Source organism: Notothenia coriiceps, unplaced genomic scaffold (genome assembly GCF_000735185.1).
Source record: "Notothenia coriiceps isolate Sejong01 unplaced genomic scaffold, NC01 NC01_scaffold00037246, whole genome shotgun sequence".
Lineage (NCBI taxonomy): Eukaryota > Metazoa > Chordata > Actinopteri > Perciformes > Nototheniidae > Notothenia > Notothenia coriiceps.
Window position 1 is genome coordinate 4,805,889 of NW_011369947.1, and position 13,265 is coordinate 4,819,153.

The 13,265-nt window shown below is 42.6% G+C and overlaps 1 protein-coding gene across 2 annotated transcripts; it reads left to right on the forward strand.

The window, feature by feature from the left end:
* The first annotated feature begins 9,687 nt into the window (after positions 1-9,687).
* Positions 9,688-13,265, forward strand: LOC104965627 (probable G-protein coupled receptor). 2 transcript variants are annotated; one of them, XM_010794616.1, is made up of 2 exons: positions 9,688-9,903; positions 11,368-13,265. In XM_010794616.1, exon 2 carries the CDS (start codon positions 11,481-11,483, stop codon positions 12,756-12,758), a length of 1,278 nt encoding a protein of 425 aa, XP_010792918.1. In that variant the 5' UTR covers positions 9,688-9,903; positions 11,368-11,480; the 3' UTR covers positions 12,759-13,265. The 2 variants fall into 2 exon arrangements, with proteins under 2 accessions (XP_010792918.1, XP_010792919.1); XM_010794617.1 differs by having other exon boundaries at positions 9,688-9,893.

The window sequence follows — 13,265 nt, forward strand, 5'->3', positions numbered from 1 at the left end:
CTCCTCCCTGCTTCCAACCGTCGTACACCCAGGGTCGGCACCCGCGCCCACCGGCCAAGACATCTCAACGGACCGCCTTTGAGGAGAGCGGTCTTGTAGACAGCTCCCTTGTATAGAGTTTTAGCGACAAGAGAACTAGAACAGAAGAAATATAAAGAATATATAACATACAAGTAGTCAGTGACTATTTATATTCTGTATCTCATGGCTTGCAAATGTTGTCCGCGACTATCTTCGTTCACATCTCTTGATGAATGATGGTGACTGGGTGACACTATATCGCCAATCAAATAAAAAAAAAAAGGTTTTAATTAGGCTCAACTAAAATATCGTCACACATCCTGCTACGGTCCGCGCGAGCGGCCGAGCCTTTTCCTCGAGTGATAACTGAACCCCCGGCTCGATCAGCGAAACTATGGGATAAATCGCGAATGCACACACTCACAATCAGGAGACAAGAGCGGAGGAAAGAGGAGAACAACAGCTCTGCTTTCTGCCCGTTTGTGTCCCCCCCCAGTTTCAAATCGTTTATTATATATTTTTTTTAACCGCAAGCCGTTATCGTCACGGGAGAAGGGACACAAAGCAGCCTGTCCAGGTGGACGCGCGCGAACGCGACAACGAACGTGACAACGAACGTAGCGTGCACATTCTAAAAATAGCTCACAGATGGTGAGCAGGTACCGCGGTTTTGAACTACAGTATTGAATTTGACAGAAAACAACAATGAAACGCCAGCAGAAGAATAGTCTAATGAGTTGGGTGAAAAAAAAGACAGGAGATGTGAGTTGGTTTATTCACTAAATTAGCTCAGGATAATTGGATGTTCTGTACACCTGTTGATGTGAGGCTAATGCAGGATTTGCTAGCTTGATGCTACCGGCATTTAGCGGCAGTGACTCAACAAATTGCCACTTAAAATGTATCGTCAGCAATGTATGACAAGCAGACTGCTTGTTTAATGTTAAACTCACACCAATAGCTCAATATGATCATAAAACGATTGCTTTCATATCAGAGATCAGATGAGGTGGAGCTGCCTCCAGCAATAGAGGATGAGGCAGAGAGAAGCAGCAGCAGCACACAGGGTTGCAGCAGGTATGTTATATGCTGTAGTCAGGTGATTTAAATGTATCAATGAAAGGAAGAAGTGTAGGCTACATGATAAGAAGGGAATACAGTTTGAATTAAGGTAATAAAGTGCAGTGTAACACTGTACTTTATTACTTTTTAATGTACAAATACTTTGTTACTGTACGATATCAATAACAATAATCCACAGCTCCTCTCTCTGCTCCAGAGGATAAAAAAAATTCGGGCGCCTCTAAAAAAAAATTCAGGGTACCCGAGCAGCACCCTGCCAAGGCAGTAAACCTATGGGAAACACTGGTTGTTTTCAAATGCTCTTCAAAACACAACTGAAAGTGCTTGAAAAGTTGTCTTTCTGTATTTGTGAATGAAGCGCTATCTCCTGGTTAAAACCTGAAATTGAAAATCTGGCAACGCCCTCTTGGAAAATAGTGGGAGGGCTTAACATTCCTCGATACTGGTCTTAGACAGGTCCTAGGCAGGAAGCTGTAAGCTGGAGCAGGGCTCTCGACTAACTTTTTTCACCATCCTCCCGGAACCGTCCCGAAATACAATCTAAGCCGTCCCAAAATTAATGTGGACCGTCCCGAATTTAAAATATTAGTTTTTCTACATTATCATTAGTTAAAATCATTCAAAGTGACCTTTAACATAAATAAAACATCATACAAATCATTAGATGATAATTCATCAACCTTTTATTTGAGTAAAATCAGTCCGAAAATCAACATGACAAAGGCCCAATATAGTTTTAAACAAACACACAAACGAGAGAATTACTCTAATATTGACCTCAAATCCAAAGTCCGCATCCAAAACTTAACAAAAGATACAACCTCTTCCGAAGACAGAACACCAGAGTAACCAGCTACAGGATGTAATGCTGTGTCAGGAGACTGAGTTAATACTGCCTGCTCGCACACAGACGAGAGGAGACGATGCTGGTTTACCGGTAGTTTGATATGGTAGAGGAGAGAAGTTGTCAACGGTGTTGCAGCTTTACGTATCGAGGAACAACAAGGGAGAGGAAGACAGCTGACAACTCTGTCCGTCATATACCTTGCAAGTAGCATGAACGCCACAGAGTATATTCGACAGCACACAACCTCATGATTCCGATGAAAGACAGCTCCTGTTAACACGTACCAGTACAGGAGAGCACCTTGAATTTACAAAACTTTCAAATGCTCTGACGGCGAGCAAATTACCACCACCAAACCGTACCGCAGAAGCCGTAAGCGCTGTAAAAAGCACGACCAAGTCATTTTAGCCGGCCCGCTAAAATACTGGATGGCCTAACTGCCTGGTCAGCCTCCATCTGTGCACAAACTTATCTCGTCGAGACCTCATCGTCGAGGATAGAGAGTGACGCAGGCATTCCTCGTGGTTTGGAGTATGAGGGAGCTCATGAGTGAAGAAAGTCGCAAGGAGAGAAGATGGAGCAGTCAATCTATTCAGACGCTCATTATTCCGGTTTCTGTGATATTTCAACTTCATTTAGGCATAGCGTACAGCGAGCTGGTTCCTTCCATTCTTAACTACTCATAGCCTTGTAAAGCTATGTCTGTATTTAAAGGAGTGCATGACATAATCTGTTTTTAAATTTAGAGAGACAAGAGTGAGGTACCATTTATTGAGTATGAGAGATATTGTTATGTCAATTCCTCAAATGTGCAGAAGGCCTCACCAAAGGATGCCGAGTGTTTCATTAGTATATTTTAAAGTAGTTAGAGCTGTGTATCTTGCTCATTTGTTACACTTATCCTTTGAGAGGAGTATATCACATATATGCGAGTATATCTAGGTCATTAGCGGGGTGCTATATGAACGTTTACTGACAGAATGTAATAAATACGCCTAATAAATGCAAACTTGTAGTGTTTTTGTTCTATATATATATATTCACGTGAGACCGCGGGCGGACATGCCCGTACTTGATAATTAGCGCGGGGGGCCAGAGCTATCACACGCTATTAAATATGTTTTGCGGCTCCAGAACAAAAACATTTTTCGGGAAAAAGAGCAAAATGGCTTCTATTTGCCATGACATGGTCGAAAGAAAATGTACAGACGCCTGGTGTAACGGACAGAGACACGCAACATAATATTCATACCATAGCTAAGCAGTGACTGAAAAATAACAGGTATGGGAAATGAGAGAGAGAGAGAGAGGGTTGAAGTACGGTCACAACGGTGTCTACCGTCACGCATCCCGTTATTAGATAATGTACATGTCTTTATCCATAACTATAAGGGAGAGCGAATGAAGAAGAAGAGGACGTAAAAGCCACTCTTAGAAAACGGCATATAAACGGCTGTCCTGGACGCCCTAACACAACTGGAAGCGTGGTCCGAGAGTCTGGCCAGGGCTTGAGAGAGAGAGAGAGAGTAACTGCGTTGGCGTCGACCCATGTGTATCTTGGTCGGAGACTCGCTTAGAGACAAGTCCACAAACCTGCGGGCGATTCTATGAGAAACGACTATTACATAGCCGCAATTCGCTCCACAGGATACCATTGTCCGACTTAGTGGCACAGTGGGTATAGATTATCATCAGAGGCTTGGTCCTTTCACATAAGATCGCTCCTGCCCATCTAAGGGGCTTTGTAGGCGCAAAGAATAAACATAACACTAAGATATTCCTCAGTGTTTCAATACGAGAAGCCAGTGTAAGTGCAAGAGCCAAAACTGGAGTAATGTGCGTTTCCGAACTCTGGATTACGCTGCTGCAGCATTTGGAAGGCGAGAGATAAGTGCTTGCGACTAGCGAACTCTTTGGTACACGTGATATAAGAGTACGATATCCAGCCTGAAGTAAAATGTGACTATTTTCGTATGGGTTTTGAGGTAAGATCTGTGATTTTGCATGTTTACGTAGCAATGAAAGAGGCGGTTGAGATTGATTTTATTGGTGAAAGATATACTGAATAAATATAAACAAAGTTCTTACAGTTCTGGAGGAAATTAATGCCATCCATAGTTAGTATGTTTTACAATATTTAATATGCGTACCTGAGTATCAGATTATACAGAGGTAACAAATAACTTATAGTACGATCGTCACCGCGGAAACTTATAACACCACTAAGTCGGGGCGGCTGTAGGCCCCTAGTCGACTAGTCGTGAAAAAAATTGAGGTACAGACGAGCGTGCTGCAAAATGGGCTACAAAAGGCACGTCCGAGCTCTCTTCATGGTATGGCAGTACTTCAAGCGCGAGATGTAACCAACTGCCCAGCAGTGAAGTGTCAGTTGTGTACAGGGCTGTACTGAAGTACAATACAAATGCATCTGGCTATGCTCAACCAATCTAAAGATGAAACGCACCGCTGGCCCGACCAGGCTAGTAACTAACAGGCAGTAAATAGCTAGCAGCCAAGGTGAGGCACGACCTGGCGTCAGCACTGAACCAGAGGCGAACGAAGCAGCAAGAAAACACGGGTCAAGCAGTGATGCGGATGATGACTACGGGATTACTGCGCAGCGGACACCGCCATATCCCCACCAATGGATAATCCACTGGAGTGGTTGGGCAGAAAAGCGTCGCACCCGGCTGCTCCCCGTTTCGACGAGTGCGTACAGCTTTTTTCACATGTGCTACTATTTATGTTCTGCGCTACCATCTATGCTAAGTAATCTTGGTACCCCCGCGTATATGTTGAAAAGTATGGACTTCCCTCTCCGCTCATGAGCGTCGACTCGCCGCCGCTATGAGTCTCCTGGCTACAATACTGAGTCACTCCCGACTAATTGGCTTCCACCTGTTCCCTCACCTTTGTTGCATATTTGTGTTAGTCCCCCACCTGTCCAGTGGACAGTTGTTTCCCTCCATTCATGACTACGCTCTAGCCTGTCCATCGGTCATATCCCGTTTCTCTCATGATCTGATGTCTACGTGATAGTTTTCCTGAGAGTGATTTTGTGTTTTCATTGTTTTTATTACCCAAGTTGCAGATTGCTTCTATTTTTATACACCCGACAGCACCCGGAGATGTATTCATGCCATACAGCCCCCTTTTCACTTCAGTTTAAGCGATATAACTTAAAAAGTTTAAGGTCCATCCACATTTTTAAGTCACTTCAGAGGAGTCTCTGAATTTTATTTAAAAATGAAAATGGTTATAAACATAAACAGGCTTGGAGGATAAATATAGTTGAGTATCATCCGGCAGTAACAGTTGGACATTTAACAGAATACAGTTTCGCTTACTGCATATTGCCTAACGAGCATATATAGTCGGTCCGACAAAATAGGTCCAATCCACCAGCACTGAGCCCTGTGGGCACTCCATGGCGTAACTTTTGGTTTTCATGGAAGATTATCGTTGACAACACACAAACTGAGGCGTCAGATAGAATACAGATGTAGCACCTCATTTCGACTCCAGCTCAGGGTTCGAGCTTAAGGACGTCCGGTCGTCCCGGGGCCCGAAAAAAATAGTGTCGGGGAGGAATAAAAAAAATTTTGGCGACCGCAATATGGGCCAGAAAAGTTAAAATAAAAATACTGCTAACTCTCTACAACGGCGATGGAAAATGAAACCGACGCCCGTTTTGTGTAGCACACTGTTGATTAAACCTCCTTATCAACATAAACACAATGCACAACACATTTAGCAACGCCGCCGAAATACACAACACACACACACACAGAACACACACACACACACAGTACGTCTAAGCTGCCCATGGCTGTCAGCCAGCCGGCTGATGCGCGAATTCCTGCCCGCAAAATGCCGGTCTAAGCTTACAGTAGGCTAGTACTAGGGGTTTTGCACAACTACCAGAATATTTACTAGGTCGACTAATTTTTCAAAATAGTATGTCACTAGTCCGACTTAAGATGTTACGTCATAATAAAGACACACAAACGAGAGGTTTACAACTGTATTTTCTATTGGAACTCATAACAGTAACATTAAACACTGCATTTTAATTTGTGCAGTAATTTTGTCATGGTGAGTAGAAAACAAACACTGGACTCACCAAATCGACAGCAAAAAAACTCTTGTTTAACCATACATGCCGGACGTAAATCCCAGTGCGCAACATGCGCCATCTGCGGAACACCTTGTATTCGCTGTCCTCGCCCACGATCAACGTCCACCTTCCATATTTGGTTTGACACACCAACGCCATGACATGTGAGGGAAGGAGGCTTGACCGCTTCGGGTGACAAGTGGTTGCCTGCCAGGGAAAAACCTCTCACGTCGGGGTGCTTTGTGAGCTGGAATAGCCAGGTAGCTCCTCGAAGCGGGGGAGCGGTGCACGTTTTCTGCCCACCACCCTAGGGGGTGGATTATCCATTGTGGGGGAATGCGGTGTCCGCTGGCAGTAATCCCGGTAGCTCATCATGCCGCATCACGTTGACCCGTGTTTTCTTGGCTGTTCGTTTCGCCTATGTTCGAGTTCTGTTCAGGTGCTGGACGCCGGTCCGTTGCTCACTGTGCTAGCATTTACTGCTAGTGCTACTGTCGCAGCGGTGTTTCTCTTTAGATGGTTGAGCATAGCAGAATGCATTTGTAATTGTACTTCAAAGTACAGCTGTACACAACTGACACTTCACTGTGGAGTTGGTTACATCTTCGTTGAAGTACTGGCCATACATAAGAATGTCGGACGTGTTTTGTAGCATTTTGCAGCACCTCGTTTACCTCAATTTTTTTCACGACTAGTCGACCTAGGGCCTACACGCACGACTAGTGTAAGGTAGTTACGACCTATCGACTAGTCGATTAGTTGGTAAACCCTACCTATGTACTGAGTGTGTGATTTCGCGGGTTGAGTGATTAAAATGAACCCAAATGGTACTCCCTGTGGAGAATTCAATGTTTACCCGTCATCACAAAAACGCTACATCAGACCCCAAAAGGACCCCCCCCTGGAGCGCCGGCCTCTTTATTTACTACTCCTCTTAATCCCTATGGTAATAAAGGCTGAGATGAAACCCTCCATCGTATTTAGTCCTTAGCAATATGCCTGCCCCTCTCCCAATTATGGGATGGGACGAGCCCCGGTATTAAACGGGATCCGCGGGCCGATTTCTTAAGACAGTGTAACGTTAAGCCTCCGCGTTATCTGACTTTTTATCGGTACTGGAGCTTTAAAAATATATGTCATATTGTAGTATTGCTACATACACTTATTCGCAGTTTTGATTTAACCAACTCGTTTCCTAATATGCAATAAGACTACAAATATGCGATCTATGATGTAATTTTCGAGCTTTCCAATCCAGACGAGATTCTCTCTCTCGTCTGTGTGGCGAGGGCGGGGCAGTTTGTANAAACGCCAGCAGAAGAATAGTCTAATGAGTTGGGTGAAAAAAAAGACAGGAGATGTGAGTTGGTTTATTCAGTAAATTAGCTCAGGATAATTGGATGTTCTGTCTACACCTGTTGATGTGAGGCTAATGCAGGATTTGCTAGCTTGATGCTACCGGCATTTAGCGGCAGTGACTCAACAAATTGCCACTTAAAATGTATCGTCAGCAATGTATGACAAGCAGACTGCTTGTTTAATGTTAGACTCACACCAATAGCTCAATATGATCATAACACGATTGCTTTCATATCAGAGATCAGATGAGGTGGAGCTGCCTCCAGCAATAGAGGATGAGGCAGAGAGAAGCAGCAGCAGCACAGGGTTGCAGCAGGTATGTTATATGCTGTAGTCAGGTGATTTAAATGTATCAATGAAAGGAAGAAGTGTAGGCTACATGATAAGAAGGGAATACAGTTTGAATTAAAATAATAAAGTGCAGTGTAACACTGTACTTTATTACTTTTTAATGTACAAATACTTTGTTACTGTACGATATCACTAACAGTATTGGATACTTTTAACAGATTCAGCGATGAAAGCATCTTCAGCTAACATTTAGATTTTATTTTGCCTTCAGGATGATGTCAACTACCTGTACCTCTCTGAGACTCTTCGAGTACCAAAAACTCTTTATGAGCGCATCGCAGAGATTGGAGACTACAAAAAGTACACGTCGGCTCTGCTGATGATACTCTTTGACAGAGAAACACTGGGCACACACTCTCTGCAGGGCCGGAGGAGTGCCTTTACTGGAGAAGATAGCCACAAACCTCAACTCCCACCTGAAACCTTGACAGGTATAATTGGTAAGTGTTTGATGGTGTTATTTACTTTTTCAAGCACACATACCTTCTTTGTAGATGTCTTCATCATTTTAAGATGTGATCCTACCAAAAGGAGACTAACTTTTTGTTCCCATGCTTCTTCTTCCAGAACATGTGGCACTCAAGTTTGGTGTGGATAGCAGCCAAATAAAAACGGCAATCCGAACGAAGTTGAACAATGAGGACAAACTATTAAAGAAGAGGCTGGGCATAGTTAAAGCTGAAAACAGAGCTTTCATTGATCAAAGCTTTTGCCATGACGCTGCACTTCTGTCTGAAAATGGAACGATGACCAACGATTCTCAGTTATAACGTTTTGATTCTGCCTTAATGTGTTGGTCACCAGTATTTCATGTTTGACAGGGTGACTTTTTAATCCACCTGTATATTTCATTAATTATTGAGTGCTTGAGTGATTTTATTAGTTAGGTCTTTTTTTTAACACTTTTTAGAATTCTGCTATTTTTGCAGCTCCTGTTGTCTCTCATGTGTTCGAAGTGTTCAAAGCGTAACGTTTAATCTGGTGACCCAACAGCACTGTCACGTGTCATTGTCAGTGGTAAAAACAACCAAGTGTTCTTATTTTAGTTGAGGTAGTAAGTGGCAGTGTCTAAATAATACGTATGTGAAGTCGGTCTATTTATAATAGTTAAACTTTCAGTCGGCTGTGTTTTTGAACGAAAATCTTTCTATTAATAGGGGGGGTTATGTTGACCCTGTAGTTCATGACAAACTGTGCATTACACCAGGTGATACTGTGTTTCTAGGATAGTTTTTTGTAGTTGCAAAATATGCTGTAAGTGATAAATAATCGTTCTGCTTCCACGCCATCTATTACATCACTTCTCTGTGTGTTGTGCTTACCTACGTAAGGGCCAATAAACTTTCAGAACTGATATCCTTCTGTTGTCTTAACCTGGACCCTTTCTTACGTCAGCACAGTAAAGTACAGCATGCTCCCATGGGGATTTAAAATGTAGCAACCAACAGATGTCAGCGCTGAGCCTGGTTTCATGCTTTTCTATTAGCAAAATAGTACAACTGTTAGGAAATATATATTTTTAAGACATATGATGAACTGGATAAAAAAAAAAGCGATTTAAAGTTGTTAAATATTGTGACTGGACAGAACAAATCCAACCAGTCCTTCAGTGTGTGTGTGATTGAGTGAGCGTATGTCTGTATGTATATTCTCTCAGAAGCTCTGAACAGAATAGTGCCACATATAAAGACAGTGGACAGTGTGTGACAGTCACTGCCTCATACTGACTGATGAAAGAGTGTGTGTGTAAGACGTGGTTAATGTCAGCGGTTGGCAGTTTGATAGAGTCATGTTGTCATGAAAGATGTGAATTGAAGAATCACCAAATGCTGGCTCCTCCCCCTCAGTGCTCAGCCAGCTGTGCAGTGGATGCACATCACCTCTCTGTCAGTCAGCTCTCCCTTGGGTCCTGTACGAACGCATGTAGGGCTGTTTCTTTGGGAAATGTACAATTTTGTCACTGATTTTCCATATCTTCCTATATATCTCTGTAAGGGACCACAATTATTACAAACCTGAATTGATACAGAGGGGAGGCATCACAATGATTTGGATGTATTCAAATTTACAAAACTGAGACAACTTTTTTGAAGATCGACAACCACTTTTCAAAATGTAAGATTTGGTAAGTTTCTTTTTTGTATTAAGTAGTTATAGCTTTCTCTAAGATGTAACTTTAATAATCAAGATATTAATGTATAAAGGAATATTAATGCATAAACCTTTTTTTTTAGAGTGTTTAAAAATTCAAGAAAAATCTTCCACGTCCATGTGTTTCAGAATGTGGCAAAAACTGAAGGTAATTTAGACAACAAACATGTTAAAAATCTTACCTTAGCATTCCTGGCCTCTTGTAGTCTGGTGAACTATTGACCGTTTTTTGTTATAGTTTGAATTAAATCTATAATAACACAAGAGCTGACTAACAAGGAATGAAGTGATATTACAAACCAGTGGTATCTAAAAGATCCTCTGTAATGCGCATTTTAGGGATATATTGACCTGCATTGTTCTGTCATCCTTATGATAATATAGAAAAGATTGAAGAAAGACTGAAGTTGCAAAATCCAATACATTTGTTGCTGTTGAATGAATGAATACAAGAGAGTTTAGAAAACACAACAAATGACTTATCATCCTCTTCAGGATTAAAACCTGGATTTAAATCCTGTTGCATATGCTTTAACAGGAAAATGAACATAGGACAGCCTTACATAATATGCGTGTCAATGTACATAAACTGGTCCTTCCTGGGGATAAATCGCATTGCAAACGTGGCATGCAATAGAGGATTACAGCAGGGGAGAGCATCAGTGGATCAGGGCCATTGAGCGAGAACATGTATTTAGGACACAACATCATCCAGAGTCGTAAAATTGGATTATAATTTTTAATCACAAGGCAATACAAAGATAAGAAAAATTATGCTGAGAAGATGTTTGAAATGCAGTTTGTGATTGAGGGTCCAACCTGTCCCAGCAAGAGGTTTCCTCTTTGATGGCGCGCTGCAGGGTGACACCGAACACATACTAATCAATGCAGCCAGTTCCCTGCAGCTGGGCTAAAACAAGCACACTCATTATCTTACATTTCAAAAGAATGGGGACGGATGGATGAGAGACAGGGTGTCCTCTATGAATTATTCCTATTGATCATGTCTCTCCCTCACTCAAATAAAGAGAGTAATAGGGAGAGCATCCCTTCTATGACATTCTCATAAATAAACATTAATTGATTAACTTCCTATTTCTCCTTTGCGGAGTGTGTGTGTTCCTTTAATATGAGGCTGCAGTAGGGATCTCTGAATGTTTATATTTGAAACATATTGGAATGAATCCCTCAACATGATGTGCAATAACAAAGAGACCAAAAACAGAGCTAAGAAAAGGGAATAATTGACTTACATTCACGGCAGACATAACCACGACACATGAAAGCTGATGTAGTTATGCAGGATGTGTAAATAGGAATATGTTTGCTAACATGTCAACCATATCATCTAACACTAGATAGATTAAATATACTCTTAATTTGACATACTTTGTCAAACATTTTAATGTTTTAATGGACTTCATTGTCTTTCACACAGGAGTGAAGAGTATTTCATCTGATGCGCTGAAGAATTGTTTGACCTCATTAATGACCAATGGGGGAGTTGGGTTACATACATGTGCTTTTACTTTAAAACCTGTACTATGAATCATGGAGGAAAACACACAATTTCTGAACGTTGAGTACAATGACAGCACCACCGTTTGGGCCCCGATGCCCTCAGCTTCCAGCAGACAGCTGGGCGTCCTTCCCAACCCGCAGACACGATTCAAGGACCTGACAGGGATATTTTTCATGGTGACCCTGAATGTTCTGGCACTTCTAGCCAACACTGCTGTTCTGGTGGTTGTCATAAAAGCCCCTCATCTCAGGAAATTTGCTTTTGTGTTCCACCTGTGTGCAGTGGACCTGCTGTGTGCCATTCTCCTCATGCCTCTTGAGATTGTGTCCAGCTCTCCGTACTTTGCTGGTGTGGTGTTCACTGTCCTGGTGTGCCAGGTCTACGTCTTCCTCAATGTTTTCCTCATAGCTGCCTCTATCTTCACCATCACAGCCATTAGTGTGGAGCGTTACTACTACATCGTCCATCCAATGCGCTATGAGGTCAAGATGACGCTGAAGCTGACTGCGTCCGTGATAGTGATGGTGTGGGTGGCCTCTGCTGTGTTGGGGCTGTCCACCGTGTTTGGGTGGCCATCTTACAGCAGCCTGAGCTCCATTAGTGCCTCACACTGCTCGCTGCACTGGAGCCACAGTAACCACAGACGAGTCTTCTCTGTGTTCTTCAGTGTCACCTGTTTTTGCCTTCCTGCTATTGTGATCTTTGCAGTCTACTGTAATGTGTACAAGGTGGCCCGTGTGGCTGCCCGCCAGCATGGACCTCTGCCATTGTGGACTAACAGTCAAGCAAAGCATCGCTCTGACTCAATAAACAGCCAGACTACCATCGTCACAACCCGCAACGCCCCACGTAGGATAATGAGGGACCGGCCTTTTGGTGGAGGTAAAGCAGCTCTCACCCTGGTGGTTATTGTTGGCCAGTTTCTGATCTGCTGGCTGCCTTACTTTGCCTTTCACATCCATCTGACGCTACACGCGACACCCAAGATTCCTGATGATTTGGAGGAAACGGTCACCTGGCTGGCATACACTTCCTTTGCGATCAACCCGTTTTTTTATGGGCTTCTTAACAGGCAGATCAGGGAGGAACTTTGTAAGCTGAGGCGCTGCTACACCGCCCGCCCAGTGGAGCTGGCCATCTCCAGCCATGAGGGCTCAGGCAACGAGAACTTCCTGCAGTTCCTCCATAGGACCAGCTGCACAGCAGAGACACGTTCCAGCTTTGCTACTTCCAGTCCAAGAAGCACTCTGGATCATGGGCAGACCGGTTTTAGGATACCAGGGCAAATCCCAGAAGAGTTCAGTTAGATATACCTCGCTGTTGTACCACAGCGTTAGTAGCCAGTAAGGCCACTTCATACAGTGTGTAATACTGTGTGTACTGTATCTGTAAAGTGTATATGAATACAGTAACAGATAAGTTACAGCATCAAAAAATGAACTGTTTATGAAACTTGACATACTGTTTATAGAAACTATTCATACAAATGGACATTACTTCTCAAAGTATCTTTACTTTACTTGTGGTAAAACTATTATCGATACAGCTATTAATCTGATAAGGAACCCTGTGTTTTTACTAGCTACTAGAGAAAAGTCACTTTTTATTTTTCAATCATTGCATCTATGTAATTAAAGTAATGAGCACAAATATCCGGATTACTTGAATGTTGAGTGAGCAGTGATTCTTATTTTTTCATAGGGTCTCCATATGACAGCAGTTTTTATTTTTTAATTTAGTAATTCAGTGCTGTACGTGGTATTTATGTTGCAGGAATTTGTGTAAACTTTATTTATTGTACTCAAAGAAGAAAC

Coding starts and splice junctions, on each gene's coding strand:
- LOC104965627 (XM_010794616.1), top strand. CDS start 11,481: ATGGAGGAAAACACACAATTTCTGAACGTTGAGTACAATGACAGCACC.